This window comes from Rhamphochromis longiceps, linkage group LG19 (assembly GCF_057381845.1).
Source record: "Rhamphochromis longiceps isolate RC_006_pf linkage group LG19, R_longiceps_female_GT1.1, whole genome shotgun sequence".
Taxonomy (NCBI): Eukaryota; Metazoa; Chordata; class Actinopteri; order Cichliformes; family Cichlidae; genus Rhamphochromis; species Rhamphochromis longiceps.
Genome location: NC_140575.1, coordinates 9,386,893 through 9,412,675, shown reverse-complemented (window position 1 = coordinate 9,412,675; position 25,783 = coordinate 9,386,893). Strand labels below are relative to the sequence as shown.

The 25,783-nt window shown below is 41.6% G+C and overlaps 1 protein-coding gene across 1 annotated transcript in view; it reads left to right on the top strand.

Moving 5' to 3' along the window:
- Window positions 1-25,783, top strand: part of gfra4a (GDNF family receptor alpha 4a) — a 152,936-nt gene that overhangs the window by 112,912 nt on the left and 14,241 nt on the right. Inside the window, exons 2-6 of the mRNA XM_085391664.1 lie at window positions 8,350-8,631; window positions 12,497-12,577; window positions 19,244-19,583; window positions 23,009-23,118; window positions 24,007-24,141. Coding sequence (XP_085247790.1) covers window positions 8,350-8,631; window positions 12,497-12,577; window positions 19,244-19,583; window positions 23,009-23,118; window positions 24,007-24,141 — 948 coding nt within the window. The remainder of the gene's footprint in view (window positions 1-8,349; window positions 8,632-12,496; window positions 12,578-19,243; window positions 19,584-23,008; window positions 23,119-24,006; window positions 24,142-25,783) is intronic.

Here is a 25,783-nt window from a genome sequence, read left to right as displayed (position 1 = left end):
AAGGACTAACAAGGACAAGGCATTATTTTCTTCTCTGTCTGACTGTACTTGTAGATTTCTGTGTAGACTTAACAAGAGGCACAATTCTGATATAAAATCCCCAAAGAGTCGTAAACAATAAGAATAACAATAAGAGCTTAAATGTGTTGTTTTTGCTGTTTAACTAAGTGGTCTCCCTGGTGTTGTAAGTTGGTTATCATAGCTGGAAAGGATTCAGCATAAGATGAACTTGGCATCACTTCTCTAGTGGCTGAACAGCCAATTTGGACCAAACACTCAGTAGTCCAAGGATTCACTTTTTCAGATCCATCGGGGAAAAAAATACTGACCAACACTGGACATCTAAAATCTTTGTGTGGGAAAAGGGAATGGAGATTCTTTGCTCTCCCACAAAGACCTCACACTGTCTACAGCTGAATTTGCTGCTCAGTCCTCAGTTCTTCCAAACTCAACTTTGCTCTTTTACCTTTTTTTTAAAAGTCACCCCCAATTTTTTGTACTGGCCTTTCACAAAGAAGACTTCTAAAAACAAAATAACTCACCATTGCCTTCATTTCTTCTGTTTGGCCACCTACAGAAAAAGTAGTCGACAAACACTGTCTGGCTTTTCTGGGAATTTTCACTGAATCACATAGTCCTCCTCATCATCAACAGACTGAGTTTGCTCAGCTGGCTTGGACCTGGACACTTCAGACTTTCCATGTAAGAGCAAATACATTTACCTCTGAAATGTGGTTGAGGGAAAACAGGTAAAATGCTCGAGTCTACCACTGGGCTTCAACAGTTTGCTTGATTTCTACCTTAAAGTGCCAAATGCTGTCAATTCTATTACATATTATTCTTCTCTGTGTGAATGTGTGTGTGTGTGGATGGGTGGATGACTGGGTGGATGACTGGACGTGTAAAGCGCTATACAAATACAGGCCATTTACCATTTACCATTTCTCTCATGCTGTATCTGTAATTCACATTTAAATAAAAACCCACATTCATTATTATAATATTAGTGTCAGTACTTTTTTGAAGTACTGAGCCTTTTTCCATATCTTTTCAAACTCTGATCTTGTAATCTAACTTTAGCATAATAATAATAAAATTCTTTCACATCATTCCTATCACTGAAGCTCAGTCTAAAATCAATTTAATATTATCTTGCAAAACATAAATGTCTCGGCAAAAAGCATGATCTTTATATTAAAGGGGTAAAGTTACTTTCTCACTGGAAAAAAATTGATTTTTTTTTTTGCTACTTTTTTCCGTATACTTTCTGGGTAAATGATACACATTCGAATTCGAAGAAGACAGAAAAATAGAGAAAAAAAGAGCAAAAATGCCCAACTTGCATTTGCATGTTTTTTTCTGAAGCAGCTGTGGAATAATATTGACATTCTTTGGGATGGATTAGTCACTGAGGAATCTGGGAAGAGCATTAGTATTCTGCATCATAGCCAGAGTACTTTGGATCGTCTCTAAATTTCATCATGCATTGCAAGTTGTTGTCCAAGGAGACTTTAATACAAACTAAAGTTATGCTAACATGCTTATATTCTTTTGGGGTTTTTTTTTTTTTTTTTTACTGCTATGAGGACATTAATGCAAGCATGTTGGATCTTTGACACTGACGTGTCCATGCATTTATGGGAAGAATATTGCATTTTTGGCAAAACTGGTGGGGAGGAGAGAGGGCATTATTAGTAGCTGTGAAAAAAAGAGCAACAACAGAGCAGAAAAGCCCCAGCAGACACTGTGTGAGTCATCTCGGTTAAAAAGTGTTCAGGGAGGCACGGTTAGCTAATAGGGAGCTACAATACAATAACAAAAGCATTGTCCCTTGGTAGTGCTGTCAAAGATTTACCAAACAATTCAAGAGGCTGTTATCCTTAATAAGATTCATGATATTGTCTTATAGCAAGTTACTCAGCTGTAGCGCGACTGATGAAGCAAAAGATTTTTTTTTTCTAGTCAAATCAGAAGAAGAAGAAAAAAACTACAAGCAGCATGGAGACTGCATCAGCTCAAATAGAGATAACAAACTTCAGTCATCAGTTACAGGTCCAGATCTTTGTTACGTCAGTGTTTGAAACTTGTAGCTGGAACATTTAGCAAAGAGTGGAATGCTTGCTTTATACTGAGTTAAAGACTGGGCAGTTGTTTTTGGTGGGGTTTTTATATGGTGATATTGGGAATAGTCTTTCTAAACAGTATGTAAAGAAAGCTTTTTTTGCTACCTCTTGGGCAAGTTCAATAAGATAAATTAAGTTTCATACACAATGTCTATTTACTTTCATGGCCCACAAGTGTGGCACCAATAAGTCTTATTGCTTTATATCACTATTTTGGAACAGCAGCAGCACTGACAGCAGCTGACTTGTTTTTCCACCATTGATGTTTTTCCAGCAAGCTGTATATGGCAGCTAAAGCTTCACTAATGTTTTTGATGGCTACAGTATCTTCATTCAGACACTTGTGTTAGTAGACTGCTCACATACTAGTGCTTGAGCTTCCATAGGGTAGAGTTGTGTGAAGTTAAACACAATGCAGTTATTGTAAAAAATGAAAATGGCTGTTAGCTAGCTAGCACTGGCATTTCTATTAACATAAGTGCTTTTTAAAGGCTGGAAATTAGTCGATGGTCCATCTCATTCTGCTATAGCAGAGGATGAGGGGAGAGGCTTTTATACAGAACTTTTTGCCAGTTATGATACTGGGTATTCATAGTACACCGAGTACACACAACATACTGCAGGTAAAATAAGTATTGAACACGTTAGCAATTTAAAATATATTTGTAAAGGTGTTATTGACATTCAGTTCTTACCAGATGACAGTAAAAACCCATCCAAACCACACATGCAAAGAAATCAAACCATAATGTCCATAAATTAAGTAATGTGCAATGATAAGGGGAGAAAAGTATTGAACACATAAAGAACAGGAGGTGCAAAAAGGCATGGAAAGTCATGACACCAGCCAGAATCTGTCAGTAATTAGAAAGCAATCCTGCCAATGAGTGCAAATTCATATCAGCTGGTTCAGTCCCGACTGACAGCCTATAAAAGGTGTCACACAAGAAACATCTCATGATGAGTAAAACTAGTGAGCTCGAGCAAAAATGTTGATTGTATATTATTTCACCAAAAACCGGCCACGACCAGGTGCTCCCTACAAGATTTCAGACAGAAGAGATAAAAACATTATAAGAAGAGTCGTCCAAGAGCCACTTGTGGAGAGCTTCAAAAACACCTGAAATCAGCAGGGACAAGGCAAAACTCCATTTCTGAAGATAAAGCATGGTGAAGCACAACATTTAGACAAGCCTGTGACATATAATCTGAGCACCATGTTTGGAGGTCAAAAGGCACTGCATATCACCCCAAAAACACCAGACCACCAGTGAAGTTTGGAGGTGGGGCTGTTTTTAAGTATAAGGCCCTGGCACTCTTCGTGTAATTGAAGGAGGAATGAATGGAAAAATGTTTTGAGACATTCTCGATAAAAAAAAAAATTCTGCTGTCATCTACCAGGATGATGAAGATGAAAAGAGGGTGGATGTTTCAGCAAGGCGATGATCCCAAACACACAGCCAAGGAAACTCTTTCATTTGGTTTCAGAGAAAGAAAATAAAGCTGCTAGAATGGCCCAGCCAATCACCTGCCCTGAAAATTTATAGAAAGAACTAAAGCTTAGAGTTCACAGAAGGAGCCCACGAAACCTTCAGGATTTGAAGACTGCGTGTGGAAGAAGGTGTCAAAATCACACCTGAGCGATGTATGTGACTAGATTCGCAACTGTAGTGTTGCACTTTGCAAAAGGATGAGCATATACAACATGACATCATCCATTATATTTGTAACTCTGTCTGTGGAAGCCGCAGCTTTATGTCCACTTTCATCCTGATTTTCTGCCTGATAGTTGCCTGTGAGGACTCCTGTCAGCCAAAGGAGCTACACCCCGAACTTAGTGAGTTATACAGAAATCACATGTTATAAAGACTATTAGCTACTGAGATTGTGAACATTGTACCGCATAAACTAATTTTTCTCTCTGAACTTAGTCACTTTAACACCAGATTCTATGGGAACTAACCTTTGGAGCCTCTAAGCTATTTAAGGAACTGCAGCTCAACTGCAGATCAAACACTGTATTTCTAGAAAAAATAAATAAATTAAAAAGAAGAAAATGAAAAACCTGAAGATGGAAAAACAAAATTAGAAGATGTAAAAAGCTCAGAGCACCGGGAAATTAAAAAGGATTCCTTCCCCTGTAACAGACAGCGAGTGGTCTCTACTCGGATTCTCTCATTAGGAAATCTTAACATGATTCTGGTTCAAGCACACAGCATGTTTTGAATACTACATCGTTTTATTATTGGCTTGGCTGTCCTCCACACCCTTTAATCATAATCATTCTTTTCATGAACTGCTTGCAGTGATGGACGTCAGTTATTAAGCATTTCTCAGCTCCTTTCATGTGACATAAGAGAACGTGACGCTTTTGATGGAGCTCATAGATTTTTAAAGGATACTGGCAGTGATTCATTCTTTGCACTGTGAATTGACACGTGACGTGCTTTCCACGGTTGTTTTCAATTCGCGGTCCGCTGTGCCGCCATTTAAAACACAATCATTTCCCCCCCTGTTATTGCTAATGTGAGCACTTCCATGGTTTCCCTGTCAAAAAAAAAAAACATTGTTAATTCTTCGTGTCTGTTTTTGTTTCCGGCTCTAAGAATAAAGCCAAATTGGCCCGACATCACAGGAATGACAAGTGAATTCAGTGTTGTGTTTGTCTGCTTCTTCATTTTCTTTCCATAAAAAAAAACGTTTATTTACTAAAATGTTTCTCTGATTTCAGAATCTTCTCTTTGAACTGTACCAGGTGTGTTTTAGCGCAAGCTGGGTAGGGGGCCATGACAGGAAGAATGTGGGGAAAGCATGGCGTGAAAGAGGGAATCAGTGGAAAAGCAGGAAGAGAAACAAAAAAGCAGAGAGAGAGAGAGAGAGAGAGAGGGTGCCCAAATAGTTTATTTACCTCGGTGGGGTAAACAGGAAGTGATATAGGATGGAACGAATTTGAATGACAAGGCAACTGATTTCTCCTAATTGGTTTTGACTGTCTGTCTTTGAACTGCCGGTGCGCCGCGGCTCTGTTTCCAGGCAAACAGTTATCTCTGGCAATCTGGAGTGCTGCTTAATTCCTCAGACAAATATCAAACCTCTCTCCACACTGGATTAGTTGCAGTTTAATAAGATTCGCACTGCCACTGCTCACAGGAGCTCTCCCCCACCCCCAACCGCCCCCACCATACTTGAAACCAATTGCAAGGAAAACTCTGCTTTAAGTTTCCTCTCTGCTCCACCTTCTAAACCAGAACACCCACACACAGCCACACACGCACGCATGCGCGCGCCACCCACGAATCCAGCCCTCACCTGCAGTTCAAACGCACTCGCGTGAGAGAAGCAAAACGAAGCAACTCCAAATGTGTTTAAATATTGTTTCTCCTCACCTCCAGTGAAGGAATACCGCCACGGGGATGAGGCAATGTTGCGCGTTTCCAATGCGAATCTGACTTTTTAGGGGTTTCTTAGAGCGAGTGAAACATCTTGACATACGGCAGATTCCTCCACTCTTTCTTTCCTAGGTACCATCTTTTGATCCAAGAAAACTCTCGAGCAGAGCTGATTTGCATCAAAAACGAATGACATTATCTCACCCTGCAGTTCTTTTTTTCTCTCCCCACCGCCCCGTGCTTTACATAAGATACATCAGATTTTAAGATTCTATAGTGAAATAACTGATTTGGTGAGGAGGGAGGTGGGTTCTTTTGTAGTTGTTGTTGTTTGGCACAATAAGTTCTGCCTGTCAAGACCTCAGCAAAAATGAGCTCTTCACTTGAGTGGCAGATGCTTTCTCTCAGCAGCATCCACAAACATAGCAACAAGCTTCTTGCCTCACTGTCTAAGTTTTTTATTGACAGGCCGCCGCTGGATTAGCTCATTCCTCGGCACAGTTGAGACGTATCCAGCCGGGCACGTGGCAGTTAACCCATTTTCTTCACGAGTGTGGAAGGCTTCAGCCAAAGAAGTTGTAACCTTTTGTTTTATCTGATCAACCCCCAAGATCCATCCAGGGAGAGTGACAGTCTGAGTCAAACAGGGATGAGCAATTCTGACAGTTTTGTGGGTTAGTCTAAAACTAACCCACAGTTAGTGAGATGGAATTCAATTTTATTAAGCTGTAACTGGCCTGTATGTCTCATTTAGGCCTTAAATTTTCACTTTGGTGTACGCAAACATGAAAAGTTGATATTTTATAGCTGCACCATTCCCTGAAATTCAAGCGTTCTTGGTGCATCGAAATGTTTTAGATGCTTTTCACCAAAATCCAGCCTGACATATATGCAGTGTTTAAAACTTCAGGATATCCACAACAGTTAAAAATTAAGTTTTGCGGAGAAACCCAGAAGCAGTGTGGCTAGAGCACAAATTCAGCAAGTCCCAGGTTCAGTTACTTCAATTTGCACCACTTTCTCTCCTTACATTTCCCTTTCTTCTCTGCAGCTATGAAATAAAGACACAAAATGTCACTAAAAGACAATATTTTAACTCTTTTTTATTTATTTATTTTTTTGCAGAAAGTGTTGAGGTGGCATTGTTTGATCCAATCTTTGGGAATCTGAATCTCGACATCTGTCATTCTCCTCTTGAGTCGCCATGGTGACATGAATAAAATAAAACTATTTGATTGATTGCCAAAGAATTTGGTGCTGTACTCTTAAGTTTCCTTGCACCATCGTCCAATTTAAAGTTTCAGCTCTCGCAGTACTTTTGCTTACGAGCCTGACAAACTTATGACATCCATGTTAGCAGTTAGCATGAAAATAATTAACTATTTGCATAAGACAGTGGAGATGTCTAACCTCATATCCTGTTGTTCCTCTGCAAATTTGCATTGTCAGCAGACAAACATTAGCATTCGCAGCTTAAGATAGTTTACATGGCAAAAAAAATTACTGATCCTTTCATTAATGAGCCCAATTAGAGGCAAAAACGGGCTATCACCACTGTACACTCTTATTTAGCTCTTTATTTTTTAGCATTTTTCACTCACTTCTAGCTTCTTCTTTTTTTTTTTACTCTAATAATAAGATGTTTCATTTAATGTTACATGCACTGTATATTTTGAATATTAAGCAGGAACTCTTAGACAGCTGGAAATAAATATTGTCCTTAGGGGAATAAAGCTTGCATGTTATTAGTGCCACATGAAATAAAAAGGCAGACGGTAAAAATGTTGTCCCCCCCACAACTAATACAGCTGCTCTCTGGGCCAATCTGTAACAAATATGACACTTTGTTTTGACTGGAGCTGAAACGCTTCAGTGTAATTTAGAACACGTCAGAATGTATTGGTGAGATACAAGTTTCATCAAAACCTAGTCAGTGGCACCAGATGGATTTCATGTGACATGTGTATGAATTCATGAATAATATAGCGCACCCCTCGGGTTTATGAATGTAATTTTTTTTGTTGTTTTTTTTACTGGCAAGAGGAATCATTGACCGTGTTTGATGGCTGCTGACGAGGGATGCGAAAATGTAATCCAATTATTAAATTCAGCTCAATTGCTTTGTCTTAGAGATGAACCAGCGAGTCATAAATACTTCGCATTTATTTACAGCAGTTTGTTTTGATTTGCTTAAAGGAGCAAACCCATCAGCTACGCACGTCAAAGTGAGCTCTCTCATCGCGGGGGGAGCAAATAAAACGTTATGAATCCCCACTGTAAGTCTGGAGAGCTTTAACTACTCTAGTGCACAAATTAGCCGTGAACATTTTTTGATTATCCCCCATGATAGTGTGCCGACAAGTTTCACATTATGGGACACGGGCACTCCAAGTTTATGACAAACATGAGGGGCGCACAAGTGGACTTTTATCAGGAGCTTCACTCATATTAAAGACTGAAGTGCGTACTAAATTAGCTTTTAATTTGAAAGTAATGCTTTCACAAAGTAGCAAAACAGCTTTGTCGGGGAGTACAGAAAATGAGCCAATGAGATCAATAATTAAACAAACACGGGGATGGTAGCTACACCTGTATAAACAGGAGGGCAAAATATGTTGGCTGACCTTTTGTCTGTTAACTCTCTATCCTCAAAGTAAGTAAGTCAAAGTCTTTTGTCTGATGCGTTTCCACCTTTGATAACCTCCGATTAGCAAAGCAAAAACTGGTTAATACAACTGTCAGTACGTGAAAAAAAATAACAAAGACAAAACAGATCTACACGGCTGTCTCTCGAGAATCCATCACGACTCTAACATGTCCTCTCCCTTGTCTCACAGGAATCCCACGTATGGCCCTCTCTGTGGGTGGGAGGGACTGTCTGCGTGCTGGTGACACCTGTTCCAGCGATGACACCTGTAGCCCGCGACTGCGCACCCTCAGGCAGTGTGTGGCAGGGGACGGCAGCGTGAAACTGGGGCCCATGGCGCGAAACCAGTGTGAGAACGCCATGACGGCACTTCTGTCCACCCCTCTGCATGGCTGCCAATGTAAACGAGGCATGAAGAAGGAGAAGAACTGCCTGAGTATCTACTGGAGTCTGCATCAATCTGTGCTGCATGGTAAGATTCGCATTAGTCCCAAGGTCACCAGTAGGTGGACCAGGATCCGGATCAGGACCCAGAAGCTGTTTCAAAAACTGTGAATTTAATCATTATTTTATTATTCATTATTAATATCCTTGTAACTATATATAGTTACAGTGAACTGTTGATTATGTAGTCCATGCTACTTAAAACGTATTGCTTTGAATCATGCTAAATGTGGAACTTTATGATACTTTTGAAACCATTTTTTGAGGACAGTTTCTCTAACTGGATTTCCTTCAGTTGAGTAGCATTAAAAGAGGCGGGCAGAAGTTGGGGTATCATGTCACTGCGATTATCAAGTGTGTGCCACCCAGTACACATGAATTAGACTTCCACCTCCAGATGGCTTGACAGTAGATTCCAGGCTGAAATGAAAAGAGTCATTATTATGTCGAAAACTGAGCATTGTGTGTGCATATTGATAATAGCAAAAACGCAGCAATGACTTTTGTTCACTCAAACTTAGCTTTTCTTCACTCAAAATAAATTTCTCCTCAAAATGTAACACTTGTACTTGCACATTTTTTTTACGTGCGCTCAGAATAGTGGCACAAAAATAATGCCATAAAAATCCAGAGGCCCTGTAAAATGCGTATGCTTTTACATTCAGACCAAATGGAAAAAGCTCGACTCTAGAACAAAGCTGACAACAATGTAAATATAAGTACGGATAAACCAATCAGTGTCTGTAGAAAACATTTATGAGGTCAATTTCATGCAACACGTAGACAAAACAACACGCATGCTTTCAAGCAATCACGCCTCTGTCGTGCATTTTATGTAATGGACTGTTGGTCAACCAAACATTACTAAAACATCCGTTTATGTACGGCAGTTGCTCCTCCCCAATAAATATTTATTCATTACATTTCAAGTTCAGAACTAATAATAAATATTTATTTTTCTAACTGCATGTACTTTATATTTAAACATCGCTTCATCTCTATTTAAACATCAATAACATTTTATGTCATAGATAGATAGATATATATACTTCTATTACGGTTACCCACTTAATTCACCAGGAACACCTTGCTAGTATGCGATTGGACCGACTTTTACCCTCAGAAGTGCCTTAAATCGATTCAACAAGGTGCTGGAAACATTCCTCACAGATTTGAAACCATATTGACATGATGGCATCACGCAGTTCCTGCAGATTTTTCAGCTGCACATGATATGAACCTCCAGTTCCACCATGTCCCAAACGTGCTCTACTGCAGTGTTTCCCAACCTTTTGGAGCCATGGCACGTATTTCACATTAGAAAAGTCACACAGCACACCACCAAATGTCACAAAAAAGCATTTTTCCCTGCCACCAGGCATAGCGGAATTGGATCAATTTGTCCTTCTTTGCTTTCTTCTGACCACTACTCATGCTAGGGCCTTCATCTGGGTTGGAATTTTCTTCAGGACGCAGGACAGATTGGCTACTTTTTTCCTTGTATTGCTATTATGCAACTGGCAGTTGGCAACCCATTTAATTAGAGCAGGTAGTTGTACTGCCCTCTAGTGGAAGAGAATGTAATTGCTTTGCATGTTACGCCAGTCACTTAGGCTACGTTCACACTGCAGGCGAAAGCGCATGAAATACGATTTTTTTGACCCTATGCGAGCCATATCCGATCATGGTATGACAGTGTGAACAGCGCAAATCCGATATTTTCAAATCTGATCTGGGTCACTATCATATGTGGTACTGAATCCGATACATATCCGATGTTTCAGAAAGCGACTGCTGTTTCAACGGTCATGTCGCATTAAATCCGTCTTTTACGTCACTGACACAAGACAGACGCCAATTATCAGCTCTGGAGAAGCGCCCGAGAAGACATCGCAAACGCTTCCTAGCCATCCAGTGAAACTGTTGGGAAGACAACGTTGGAGAAACGTGAACATTTTGTTTGTACTGTATAATCTGCAGATTCTGACAGAAATCTGCAACTATCCTTTGAAGCACCGCTCCTCTCTAAAACAGCAATAAGGATCATTATTAGGTTATTTACATTATTATGTAAATAACAAAATAACTTAAAGCAAAAATTGGGCAACGTAAAATCCAAAGTCTTTATTAAGGGCCATCTGTCAAACAATACTGTTTGCTTTGGGTCTAAACAGAGCGCGTTGTGTGTGACGTCTTCTTTTGCGCATGCGGTCCGCATTGAGCGTTCACACTAGAGCACGTTTGCTGTCGCATTTTATTTGTAGTGTGAACGAGCAGACAAAAAAATCGGATTTGATCAAAAAATCGGAATTGAGCATTAAGACCTGCAGTGTGAACGTAGCCTTAGAGTGCTTATCAGGTGGAACCAGGTAATCTTCCACAGCACGCACAGTGGTTGAGAATCACTGCTCTACTGGACTGAGATCTGGTCACTCTTCATCAGATAATCAGATTAAGACAATTTGACCTTTGTGACATGACACAGTCAGGGTCAGCAGGAATACTTAGGTGGCACGTGAACGATGCTAAAGATGTCTAAAGTGGGCCAATAAAACCATTACACCAACAACAACAACCTGAACCACTGATTAGATTTTCAGCCAAAGGTCCAATATCTGATCCTACGGTTCCAGTGTCACAGCAGAAATCAAGACTCATCAGACCAGATGTGGTAAAACACGATTGTTGTTGTTTTCACTTTATGGTTTTAACTTGTGGAAGCAGCAGTAATCTGTGCTCAGTGACAGATGTTTCCAAAAATGTTCCTGAGTCCATGCAGCGATATCTAAGATATAGTAAAGCACTATACAAATACAGGCCATTTACCATCTACTAAAGAATCTTCACACAAGGATCTGAAGATCACAGTTATTCAAAGATTTGCTCCTTTTTCTCCTTGTGTGAAGATTTCTAGCTGGTTTCTCTGGATCTTTGAGAGACTTTACATTCCACAGATGACAGAATCCAAAAATTATTTGGACTAGTTGCACTTATGAGTTAAGAACCCATCCTTCCTTCCATCCATCCATCCACCTTCTTCCGCTTATCCGGGGCCAGGTCAAGCAGCCTATGCAGAGAAGCCCAGACCTCCCGCTCCCCGGCCACCTCCTCTCACAAAACAGCCTCCACCAAGGCGTTCCCAGGCCAGAGATATAATGTCTCCAGCATGTCCTGGGTCTGCCCCGGGGCCTCCTCCCGAACCCTCCTAAGTGAATTTTGCACTACTCATCTGCACCTATAGTCCTGTCTCAACTTTGTCTCTTTCCTTCCTTGTGTCCTTTCCTTGTTTTCCCTGTTCCATTTACCCTATTTTATTCTTCTAGAGTTTTTTATTTGTCTGTTTACCTTTGATTTGAATTTTTAGCTTGTTGTTATCTTTCATGGGTCTTAAATCTCTTATTTTTCTCTGTGCCTGACTACCTTCATGATGTCCTGCTTTTGAATCGGCTGAAGAATGTTTCTAAACCATAATACATTTTTTTACAGTCCGTGTTGCAAGCATCAAACTACAAGAAAATCCTTCTTTTGTAAACATTAGATTTTGTCATGTTGCCTTTTTACTATTTTCATTGAAATTTTCCATTTAAATATAATTCAGGGCAGCTGAGCTGTGGCATTAAGCCGTACATTGTGTGATGGTCTAATAAGGTTGTTGAGCACTGTGTGGTTGATTTTCTAGCAACTTCTGTAACTAGCTAATTTCTAATAGCCTGTGGTAATTTACACAAATGTGAGGGGTTTGCATGTTTTGCAGCTTTGTGCACATCTATAGCTTTTATGAGTAACACTACATCCTTCAACAGTGTTACACGCTGGGATTTAGGACTTTGCAAAAATCTTTAAAAAGAAGAAAAGCCATTTAGCTAACTACTCTCTTTCCTCTGTGTTGGCAGGACTCAGCCTGGTGGAGAGCTACCCATATGAACCAGAGGAGAGGGGCACTGACTACGTTCGTCTGGCCTCCATCGCTGCAGGTAATCAAATGAGCAGTTACTGCCTGGCCAGGGGGGGAAAAGTCATTTAAGTAAGTTAAGTATCTATTTTTAAGAACAAAAAAAGGCTAAGTGGGTTATACTATACTACGTGTCAGAGTAATAACAGATCAAGTTGTGATTCTGCGTTGTTTTGACAGAGCAGATATGCAGGTGGTTTTGTGAAGCGTTTGATGAGTAACAGTCTCACTTTGCTTCTGTCTTGCCTCCGAGCCTGTGGGCAAGCTGCAGGGTTGGTATGTGCTGCTGTTAGCCCCCAAGGCACAGATTAATTACCTATTTACTTAATGCAGCTGGAAGCAGCAAAGCTGCAGTGGGTAAAGAGCTGAAAGCCAGAGTGTGAAGTAACGACAGAAACAGAAGAAAAGAAAAGAGGTTACATGGAGAAAGAGACAGAGGAGGCGAGAAAAAGAAAATGGCAGAGCTGTTGACTCATATAAAAAACACTTTGTTTTCTTCTGGAGGAATGGAAAAGACAGAGGCTGCACAAAACTGACAAGTTGCTTTTTTTCCACTGCAGAGGACGTGAAGTTAAGTGTTTTATGTTTTTCTGACAACAGTTACACTCAGAGAGTCTGTGAATGTAATGACTGAAATGAAGTGATTTCTATGGAAGGTATTCATGCATTACAGCAGAGTATAATGATAGTTGTCATGATATACTATCAGGAAGAACCTGATGCACCTTTTCCAGCATAAACCCAACAGGTCAACGAGAAAATGGACCAAATTGTCTTGAAAGAAGAAGAAACAAAAGGAAAATTGGTGGGTTTAAAAATTACCACCACAAAATAATAAATGTTAGAAATGTTAAATATGCACTGCTGAGTAAAACACGTTTTAATCAAAGTCCAGCATCAAATCTATTAAACCTTTGTGATATTGATGTGGTCAGTTAAGTAGCAGAGGGGATTGTTAATCAGTTTCCACTGCTTTGGTGTTAATGACATTAACAAGAGGTGAACTAGAGTGGCAACAATGAGACAACCCACAAAATCTGACTCTTTTTTTTTTAACTAGTTTTGCATTTTGGCTAGACTCAGTGTCACTGCTGTTAGCTTGAGGTGATACCTGGCCCTTACAGAGGTTACACAGGCAGTCCAACCCTTCCAGGATGACACATCAATATGTGCCATCTGCTGTGTCTCCCAGCACAGTCTCAAGAGCATGGACTAGATTCCAGCAGGCAGGCAGTTCATCTAGGAGAGCTAGACAGGGACGTAGAAGGTCCTTAACCCATTACCAAGACCGGTGTCTGCTCCTTTGTGCACTGACAGAGCTACAAAATGACCTCCAGCAGGACACTGATGTGAATGCCTCTGACCAAGCAATCAGAAAAAGACTTCATGAGGGTGACCTGAAGGCCCAGCGTCCTCTAGTGGGCCCTGTGCTCACTGCTCAGCATGGTGGTGTCTGATTGGCATTTGCCAGAGAGTAGAAGATTCGCCACTGGTGTCCTGTGCTTTTCACAGATGAGAGCAGGTTCAGCCTGAGCACATGTGACAGATGTGAAAGGGTCTGACGAAGCCAGAGGGAACGTTTGACTAACCTCTACAGGTTAGTCAACAGCACCCTGACTGCCATCAGGTATTAGGATGAAACTGTCAGACGCTACACTGGTGCAGTGGGTCCTGATTCCCTCATCAGGAACAACATTGCCTGGCCTCATGTGGCAAAAGTATGCAGGAAGCTACTGGAGGATGAAGAAACTTCCAGAGACTTTATGTTTCTGTCCATCCAGGTTACCCCTCAGAGAGCTCAGTGATGTCCCGATCCAGATCTGGGAGGAGATCCCACAGGACACCATCCATTGTTTCATTAGGAGCATGCTCCGACATTGTTAGGCATGCATGTGGGGGCCAAACAAACTACTGAGTACAGTTTTGAGTTGCTGCAATAACATTTTGGCAAACTAAACTTCCTTGCTCTGATAGTTTCCATTTCATTTAACCGATGTGGCGTTCTTCTGTTCCTAACACATACTCAGTCCATATCAATATTGATATCTGGCATGATTTTTGTTTCCCATTGAGATCTGATGTATTTTTCAAGTGTTACTTTAATTCTTTTGAGACCAGTACATTAATATAAATATTAGAAGTCTCTATGTTTTTACACAATTTTGTACTATTTAGGTATGTGGCGTGTACACTTTAGTCATGTACAGAGGTGAGGTGAGGTGAGGTGAGGAGTGGAGTGGAAGCACTCTGTGCCACAGGAGGTTTCTTCTTCCCACAAGCTGTAATATTTATTGTATTTATCATGGGATTTAAAGGTAGTTCTATATTTTGGCATCCGGTAATACCAATGAGGGATCAGTGTCAAATACCAATTTCATGTTTCCAAACCTGAACTAATGCAAGTTGACACTGGTAAACTGTACATCCTCTTTTCATGGATGGGAAAGCATTTAACGGTGAGATGAGGGCAGTTCAGGCCATAGTTTGCATAATAGCCTTAAAGGTAAATTCAGGTTATGTAACAGGTAACAATGTAACTGAATACAGAGATGCAGAGCATGGCTTTTCCTCTAAATGGAGCTTTAGAGTGAAGACCACAGAGCATACAAGCTGGTTTAAGATTATAAGAACACTATACTAAGTAATTACTACCACCTGTGAATGCAGTGACTTGTATAAAGTAAAAAAAAGTATCAACTCTATACTGTAACCAGACATGTACTCCCCCACAGCAGAGCTACTCTGCACAGCTTCTCTCATTTTCAAGGATCTTCCCACAACATCCCAGCCAGCTTTTTTCAAACCCACTAAGGATCTCAGCGGTGCATTATAGTGGCGATATCAGCTCAGCACCATTCATGGCTCCCAGAAATGCATAGTGCATGCTGTAACATTCACCTTCATCTCCTTAACCAATTCATTTTCTTCGGGCTTGTTGTGCATAATTTAGTGAGATCACAGATTAGGCAAATTGGATAAACCGCGCTCACCTGTTTGCACGAAACTGTGTTTGCATCTGTAAAGACTGTAAAGAAATGCACACAAAAACCATAAGAAATACCAAACAATTCAGGTTTAGTGCTTGTCACCTTTTACGCGTGATCACATACATATGCTGCTTTTTTAAAACAAAACCTCTCATCCTGGGCTGACGTGAATTACAACAGCACCAGGCCCGCGCTGTAACCGCCTTCTGGTAAATCTCGCTCCAGTACCTCCACAAGGGGTCATAGTTGACATCCGTGCCATGCATCTCGACAAGTCAACTGCCAAAACAACAAAGACGTGATTAATGGATGTTTTTCCGCCCTTATAGCATCGCTCCTCAGACAGAGTAATGACCCTTTTTGAAGATGCAAGTCAGAGTCCCAGCTCATCATATTTAGCGAAATATTCAAATAACAGAACAGTTCACCCTTTAACAATTAATCAGTTAACTAAAGTCAACTCGGTGATGCTGAGAAAAGGCTTTCTGTTGAAGCGCAGCAGATGTAGGGCAACAAGAAAGAAACTTTTTTTAATGCGTCGTTGACCCGAGTGTGATCAGTCCTTTTGTCCTCACAGCGATGCTTCAAGTTTGTCACAAGCTTTGTAAAATCAATCAGCCTTTTAGATACAAACCTCTTTGGAACAAGAGGCACTCTGAGATCACAGGCGTGACAGATGATTACTTTGATTATAAAACATTATGTAGGAGTAGGTAATGGATAACAGGCAGTGATTTGTAAATAACTGGACATGAATACCTTGAGCCTATTATATACTATTATAATACAGGATATTTCTTAGTAACAAGGCAGCTCATTCTCTGTGTCTTCACAAAGGTTTCTTTAAAGATATAAACACATTTTGGGGTCAACTTGAAAGAAATGGGAAATGTAAAAGTGAGGTCAGAGGTCAAATTTGACCTGATATTTGGATGCTAACTATAGTGTGAATCCCCGTACGCCAGTATCATTTCCTAAATCCTGCCAATATACACAAAGCAGAAGACGTTTAAACACAGTTTTAAAAGTAAAAGACATTTTATTAAAGTTTGACCTTATTTGACCTCGACGAAGAGAGAAGAGGTCAAAGTTCCAGAGTTTCAGAATCCCCATATCCCCTATATACCTATTTATTGTTAATACAAATCTATGTGTATATATTGTAATTAGCATTCTTATCACTCTGACCTCCAGATCAATCTAAAGACCTTGAAGGTCAGAGGTCAAATGTGGCATGATATTTTAAATCTTTATATGTTACTTTCTATGTGTTGACATTACACACCTCATCTGTGAGAATCATAGTTTCAAGTTATGAGGCTTTTTGTCTGTTTTCCTTGAAGACCTTGGTGGATTTACGGCAAAGTTGAATGGCTTGTTAATATGACCCCACTCTACACCCCTACAAAGTTTTATCAGAATCCATTATAAACTTTTTGGAGATTATATATTGGAATTTCAGGAGCGGGACCACGCCTCCAAACACGCTCCCTCCGGCTCTCATCTACGTGCTCCCAGTTCTGCAAGCTGTCATTCTCGTTTACGTGCCCCTCCCTCCCTTCCCCTTTCAATTCTTTAACTTCTTCACTTCTATTTAGTACATGTGGATCTGCCAGGCCTGGGAGCCGTCGCCAGTCCCCTTCGAGGCCTTCCCCCAAACCGCAGCTCAATTCATGTCCAAGCGTTCACCTTTACCACTAAAATGCTGTCAAATCTAAAATGAGGACGTGGGCCCAGTGAGTGAATTGAGCTATTATGTTTACAGAAAGTGACATGCACGCACTCATACGCTACCAAAAAACTTAGCAAAGGTAAGAAGAAAATGCTTGTGTTGTGTTTCCATCCAGATCAGCTGAACAGTCATTGTTATACTGTGTAATATTTCAAGGTGGTCTTTAAAAAGGCTTCTGTTTGTGAGATGTTTGTGTAATAAGGATCTGACCACGTTCAGAGACACTGGTGGCTTTAAAGGGAGAGAAAGCGAGAAAGCTTACCGCAGAACAAAAGAAGTTGAGAAGTTTCACGTGGCATAATCCACTCTTTCTTTCACATCCTTTAAACTACAGACATTTCCACGTCACTTTTTCAAGCATGCAGTTTGCGATTGTGGTTTTTTTTTCCTTTTCTTTTTTTGGACACACATTTTTTTGATTTTCATAGACAAATGCTGGAGTTTTCCTTTAAGGCTTAGGTACTTTACGCTCAGTTGCTTTCTATTTTTCAAATCCATTGTGCTAGAAGGATGGTGCCAAAACAGCTGAATGTGTCACTGTCCAAACACAGAGAGACTGGCACCACGTAATTAAAATTTAGACGCGTAATCCTGAACATTACAGAATCTGGTGTGAGACTGGATAATAATCCTCGGTATGTTCGATCTACAGTCGGCCCGGTGGCAGCGCCGGGCTGTGGGTAACTTTTGGATGCGAGTGCATGACACATAAGTGTGCTGCATGCTCAGCGAGCCTCCTTTGAATAAATAACAGCTTACAAAACCATGGCGTGAAGGATTTCACACTCAAGCGTGTGGGAGTATTCTCCTCCCCAAGTATGCAGATACTGGATCCAGTTTTCCAACCTGCACTCCACCCTTGCCCTCCGCTGGCTACTTGGTTAAGCTGGGAATAACCTGTGCTTTGCGATGGGTTGTTTGCCTTCTCTCTGAGGCCATTCATATTTTATATGACAGCTTGGTGAGAGTCAAACTCACCAGGAGACGCAACTACAGGCACTTTACAAACTAATGAGCAGCACTATCTGCCAGAGGAGCTGAGCGTCATCATGGCCGTATTGACTGGAAGGTCGCTTGGGAAAAAAACACACACGCACACATATAATGATGGATTGGGAAATAATACAATGGGGAAAAAAGGTGCTTATGAAAGGGGTTTCCACTGCCTCCACAGAAGGTGGCTCATTACTCGAGAAGTCAGCAGGAGCATGGGCACTGAGGGAGGCAGAGATGGACAAAGTTGAGGAAGAATGGATGGGAGAGAGAGCTAAGCAGGGGAAGGGACGAGACAGATGGAGTGGGGGCGATAGCGGCATCGCGGGTGGCAGGCACATAGCGAGGGAGGAGGGCGGCGAGGGAAGGAGGGAGTCAGGTGAGTGAGGAATGGGCCCAGATGTAGGGAGGGAGTGCTGGGGAGATGGATAGATGGATGAAGGGGGGAAGGAACAGTAATTACAGGCCTTGTTGTGCGGCTGGAGAGATGGAGGAGCAGCTTTTTCAGCGCTGCCACTCTGCATTAACCCAGCAGAATGAAATATTCAGCCATTAGGCCTTGGCTGAAACACATCCAGTGCCCGCACTCATACAACATTTAGACACCATTCATGTTCTATTCATTACAGGGAGGCCTGTTACATACAATCATCATTTTGGTTTATTTTCTTCTTCAAGACATCTTGTTTGGTTTTGGGTTTTTTTTGTTTTGGTTTTTTTTGGTTTTTTGTTTTGTTTTGTTTTGTTTTGTTTTGTTTTGTTTTGTTTTGTTTTGTTTTGTTTTGTTTTGTTTTGGGGGTTTTTTGCACTTGTAAATGCAACTCTGCATCCGAGTGTAGAGGTGAGGGCCGGCGAGTCGATCCTAACTCCAATTAGTGCTTCAAATCATTTGTAAACATTGCTTGAGATTAGATTTTCTGCACACGAGGATGTAAGCCTTTCTGCCGCTCACTTGTGTCTTCTTTCTTCCTTTCAGAGTCTGAAGTGACGACAGTGAACCGCTGCCTGGACGCTGCCAAGGCGTGTAACATAGATGAGACGTGTCAGAAGCTTCGTACGGAGTACGTCTCCTCCTGCATCCAGCCGTCTGCCCGCTCGGGGCCGTGCAATCGAGCAAAGTGCAACAAGGCGCTGAGGAAGTTCTTCGACCGCGTCCCCCCTGAATACACCAACGAGCTGCTGTTCTGTCCCTGCACCGACACAGCCTGCGCAGAGCGCCGCAGGCAAACCATCGTGCCGTCCTGCTCCTACGAAGACAAGGAAAAGCCCAACTGTTTGGCTCAGCTGCGGATCTGCAAGGCAGACTATGTGTGCAGGTAGAAATGTGAAAGAAAAAAATCTGGTCTTACATGCTGCCTCCTGCTAAAAACATTTCACACATAATTTCTAGAGTTGACATCACTTTTCACACTAAATTGAGAATCATTTTCAGCAGCTGCGGCTTCTATTAAAGGCTCACAAAAGGTCTTTTTCCATATTTTGACCTAAAAGTAAAATCACTTTGTTAAATGTTTCACGTCATGGTTATCACATCCTGCTCAGACGCTTATTCAGAACACTTGAAATAACTAATCCAGGACAAACGGATTGATTCAGAAGGTGCCCGTTCTTTAAAATGATGCTCAAAGACTTAAAACTGAGATAAATGTTATCTGACGTGTAGAAGCTGAAAGTAAACTCCCACTTAAATGGAGAAACAGGCTTTAAAGACTGTATCAGCTTATCGAGTTCTTTTGTTAAACTTGTTGGTAAACACTCGCCTGAGGTTACTGACACATCGCAGATCTTCTTTGATCTGTCGGCTCTTGAGGAAACTATTTGAGTCTTGCCTTGTCGTACGCTTTTAACACCAGCTTTTTTTTCTCTTTGACTTTCTGCTTTTTACGATGAAAAATTTAAAGCTTGATTCATTTTAAATGACAGGGCTCCTGAATACCATAACAATCACACAGTAACCGAGCGAGGACACGAGAAGAATAATGCGATCGGTAGCCATTAATTTTTGACCACTAGCTGAAAGACAAGCTGCACATAAAAGAGGTTTGCTAAAGTGTTAGCAAACAGTCCCCACACACACATCAAGCAGACATAGAGCAGTTTTATTATTTATGATCATTAGCATCAATATAATTAAAGTTTGGTGTCTAGGCTCCAAGGCCAGTGCACCCAGAAAAAGTGTTGCATGCAGAAATCTGAGGGTGTGGAGCGGACGGGTGGATGTCCGCTTCAACCAGAGAACCTTCAACCACTCACCTAAAAAGAAAACAAGACAGTTAAAATAAGATAAAGTAACACCTGATTTATTGTACTGCTCAAAAGGTTTGGGGCTACTTAGGGAGGTCTTTGTTTTTGAAGGAAGCCACTTTTGTTTAGATTTATAATATAACTGAATTGAACAGACATGTGGTAAAGAACAATTGGAGATTCATGGAAATCATTCAGTGTTTTCAGTGCAGCGTGGACATAGATGTAACTTTCCCTGCTCAGTTAGCCGAACGCAACTGTATCCTGTTAAAAGGCTAATTGATTATTATAAGAAAAAAGCCATTATCATCTTCTAGTTGGGTGCCGAAAACATCACCTGCTGTGGTTTCAGTTAGTGTCATAATACCCAAACAAACAAGTAATGAACCCAGTAAAAAAACAACTCACATAACGATGCATAATGTTCCTTTTACATAACTGGAAAAACTGGCTCTTACTAGAAAAAACAAGCGAGAGGCTGTGGGGGGGAAACTGAGCAAGAACAAAGGCACGTCAGAGTCTCCAGTTCGACAAACAGACCCTTTATAGGTTCTCAACTGGCAGCTTTATTAAATGGCGGCTGCAAAACACCAGTCGCAATGTCAGCAGTGAAGAGGTAACTCCAGGATGCCGGTTGTCTAGGCAGAGTTCCAAAGAAAAAGCAATAACTGAGAGCGGCCAATAAAAGGTAAAAAGATAAAGACGGGCAAAAGGCGCACAGACGACGGAATATTGGACGAAAATACTGATGACAGCAAAACAGGCTCGCCAAGTTTGATTCCGACTACAGTTTACTTCATAACTACCTCTACAGTTGGTGCATTTGGTCAACACTGAGCAATAACAGCCAGTCTTATTGACCACTGAGGGAACAGAGCCATGCTTTATTCACCGCCTTTCCCAGAGTACACGAGGTGTTGAGTGTAAACTGTAAGGGTTTACTGTCCCATTAGTGACTAAGCTGACGAGTTTGCTGACAGGTGACAAGCTAAGTTGCAAGTTGTGTCATGTTGATTTATTTTTTCTGACCGAGTACAAGATGTGGCGTCATCGTCACCGCTGTCTGGTTTAATTTGAAGTGCTCTGTTGATGGTGGCCTCGCTCGCTGACTTTCCCTCAGGACAATAAATAGCGTCGTGTATATCTTGGAAGATGTGTCTGGCTAGGGTGATATGTTCATTTAGATTTAATTAGTCAGTTGTGTTTAATTAATGCAATTTTTATACTCATTAACTGTGTTTAATTAGCTCAATTAAATTCTGCATTCATTTTCCAAGTGAAGCAGCCATGTGAAATAGTCATTATTGAAACAGCCTTTCTCACTGGGGATTCACGCATGGTTTTCCTGGCAAGTTGCTTGGAAAAATGTTTATTAACAGCAGTGAAGACATCGTCAGGATCAGAAAATAGTTTGTAGAAAAAGTGACCCTCCTCGCATGGTGAGTCATCTGAGAAAGCTTAGTTATCCGGCGTTTATGTCCCCATGTATGTGACTACCAAAGGATTTAATTCAAATTTAAATGGGTTGTAAAGCGTCCAGTCAGAAAACTAACAATGCCTTATGAGGTCATTAGGATTCATAGGGTGTGTTTCTCCCAGGAACACGGAGTTCTCAGAAGCATCCAGTCAGCCTCCTCTTACTGACAGCAAATGGTCGCCAGCATTTAATCTAGTTCCTCTTCAAATGTCAGGAAGACAAAGGGCTTCATCTGTCACGGCTATCGATCAGGCATTATTCTCCACTGCCGCCCCGACGGATAGAGCATCTCAAGGCCCCTGCACGGCCCACCAATCGCGCACCAGTCAGCCGGCATTAACTGGCTGCCTGCGGAGGATGCCTTCACTTAGCGCACAGCCTATGAGTTTTACGCACATCATTACAATGACATGACAAATGAGGGCAAAGTGGAGAGTTGTGGTGCCCTGAGGGGATCCCGTCGCAAATGCCAGTCGGCGGGGGCCAATGATGCAATATGATGGCCTCGATAGCCTCGCACGATGACGGTGATGAGGTTGGATGTCTGTGCGGCTGGCAGGAAAGGTAAGGCGGGAAGGCAAAGCTGCTGTGGGAGGAAGTATTTATATGAAAGATCCATATTTGTCTAATCTCCTCGTGGCCAGGCCTGCCAGACAGCACCCACAGTATTAAGAGAGCAGAGCTAAGGCCTATCTTTGCCCCTCATTGACTCTTTACAGCCTGGCAGCTTTCCAGAAGACGACTGCCAGGGAGAAGAAAAAAAAGGAAGAAAGAATAAAGGGGGATGAATGTCACCATGGGTGACTGGAGTAGGGTTGAAGTGCTGTAGAGCGGGAGATCTTGAAGGGCAGAGGGAGTTGTTACAGGGAGCACAAGCAGGTAGATGAGCGTGGTGGTTTTCAAACCTACATTCTGGGGTTAGATGAGAGAAAGCACCAGCGCTGGCCACCACTCATTGACATGATGTGTGCAGCAGCCAAGCACAAGTAAATGATGGATGGCATGTTATTGCTCCCACAGGTCTCGCTGGGCACAGTTCCAGCATGATTGCCAGCCCTCCGAGCAGAGTGCCAGTGGCTGCAAGCAGGAGAACTACGGGCAATGTCTGCTCGCATACACCGGCCTGATAGGTAAGAACTAAATCTTTCTGCACCAGCTCCGGCTCGCCCACCTTCGGTGATAGATTGGGAACAAAAGGTTTTCGAGGGAGGAAGGCCAAGAGCAGACAAGTGCGCTGAACAGGGCTCAAAAGAATGAATCAAGGATTGTGATGAGGAGCGCGCTTTAGGAATAGATGAAGTGCTGATTAATGTGGCTACAGCGTGCCCAGCCAAATCGTTGGCATTATAAGTGGTGCAATTACAACTATTGACCGCTGTTTTGAGAGAATTATCCCTGACGTGACAATGAGCGGGACTGGGTAGAGGCGCAGAACACGGCCTATTGTGCTTCGTACAAAAACTTACTAACTAACCTGCCCGTCTGCACATTCACTCCATTTTCATCCGTTCCTCTTTTTAAATTCCTTTCACTTTCCCTCTCAATGAATACATTTACATACGCACTAATAACTCAGTCTTAACATGATTAGGGCAATGCCGGGATGATAGAAATTGCCATGTAAATGCCTTTATTTGATTATCGTAATCAGAGTAAGGTCATAATCAGGCTAAGCGTAACAAGATTAAATCAGCCAGAATTCAGCTCGAATGACATCAAACTTCTCAGTCAGACAACTTTTTGGGGGGTTTTCTTTGGAAACTGCAGTTTTTATGAGGCGCTTACGAGCAGAGTGTTGCACGGGGAGACGGGCGGAATAGCTTGAATAACAAAAAAGATGTTAAATATTCCGCACAGTTCGGCTAAATCAAAGAGATAGCTTCCTTTTTATGCGAGCTCGCTTAAGGTCAGATTCAATCACTGCATCGTAAAGATAGTAATGTGAGGAGATGTGTTGGCTCAGTACGCCTGTAAACATACAGAAATGTGTTGTTTTCCACCTCTCCTGCCCTCAACAGGAAGCACAATAACTCCCAACTACCTTGACAACTCCACCTCCAATGTGGGACCCTGGTGCTCCTGCGCAGCGAGTGGCAACCACAGGGAACAATGCAGCGACTTTCTCACTTTTTTCCACGACAACATCTGCCTGAGTAAGTAACAACTGCAAAAAGAGAGACCTCTGGCAACAGAGAAGCAATTACAACCCAGACTAAGAACCAGAGCAAGTGCGAGAATTAAGAAAGTCTAGTTGTGAACAGAATAATCTGTGACGCTTTTATTGTGGTGCAAAAATCCCTTTGATGTTCTGCAACCCACACGGGAGTCAGGCTTTTTTGTACATAGATGAGAAACAGAGCAGACAGAGGGGTAGTCATTACTTTACTTACTTACTTACTTGCGTTTTCACTTGAACTGTGTTGAATAGAAAATATACACTAGACCTCTTGAATGGCACTTAAAAACAAATATCAAATTAGCCAATCACATGGCAACAACTCAACGCTTTTAGGCGTTGAGTTGCTGCAATGTCAAGATGACCTGCTGAAGTTCAAATCAAGTATCAGAATGATGATTTTGAGTGATTTTGAACATGACATGGTTGTTGGTGCCAGACAGGCTGGTCAGGCTGAGTGTTTCAGAATCTGCTGATCGACAGGGATTTGCCCACCCAATGATCTATAGGGTTTAAAGAAAATGATCTGAAAACAAGAAGGTATCTAGTGAGAGTTAGTTCTCTGGGTGAAAATGCCCTGTTGATGCTAGAGGTCAGAGGAGACTATTTCAAGCTGATAGGAAAGCTACAATAACTCAAATAACTAGTTGTTTCAACCAGGATATATATCTCTGAATGCACAACTGGTAAAACCTTGAAACAGATCGCCTACCGCAGTAGAAAACCACACTGGGTGTTATTGCTGTCAGCAGAGAAAGGGTAACTGAAGCTATAATTTGCTCAGGCTCAACAAACCTGAACAATAGACGACCGGAAAAATGTTTGCTGGTCTGATGAGTCTTAATTTCTGTGACGATATTCACGCGGTAGGGTCAGAAACAGCAGGAACACATGGATCCATCCTGCTATGTATCCGTGGTTCATGCTGCTGGTGGTGTAATGATCTGGTGAATGACTTCTTGGCACACTTTAGGTGACTTAGTGCCAATTAAAATCCCATAGTGTACCTGAGTACTGCTGCTGATCATGTCCATCCCCTTATGAACACAATGTACCAATGAAGACATTCTCGAACATGACAATGAGTTCACTGTATTCAAATAGACGGTCACCAGTTGTCAGTCCAATAGAGCTGAGATCTGATGATGAAATTTTGTGACGCTATCATGTTAATATGAACCAAAATCTGCGAGGAATGTTTCCAGCATCGGCAGTTCTGATAATGCATTTACTTTTCTGTTGGATGGTCCATTTAAAATTGTCCATTGTAACTTGGTAACACACTGCCAGCTATTATCCACTGCCCGCTCCTTCTTTGGGACTTAAAACAAATGGGCCTTTCAAACTGCAGCCAACCAGCAGACCAGAGCTAGTTTTATGGTGCAGAGCACAATTCAAAATTTTATTTGAAAATGTGGCAATTTGAATCAGAAATAGCAACCTGCCAAAAGTTGTGTCATCAAATTATGGCTGCGTAATTGTGTGATTTTCTTTTCTAGAAGAGTAATATTTTGGGGAGAAAAACAAATTTAAAGTCTTAATTTGTAGGTTTACTAGAAAAAAATATGCACTACTACTGTGCTGTAGATGTAATTTGAGTTTATAAAGTAATGTATTTG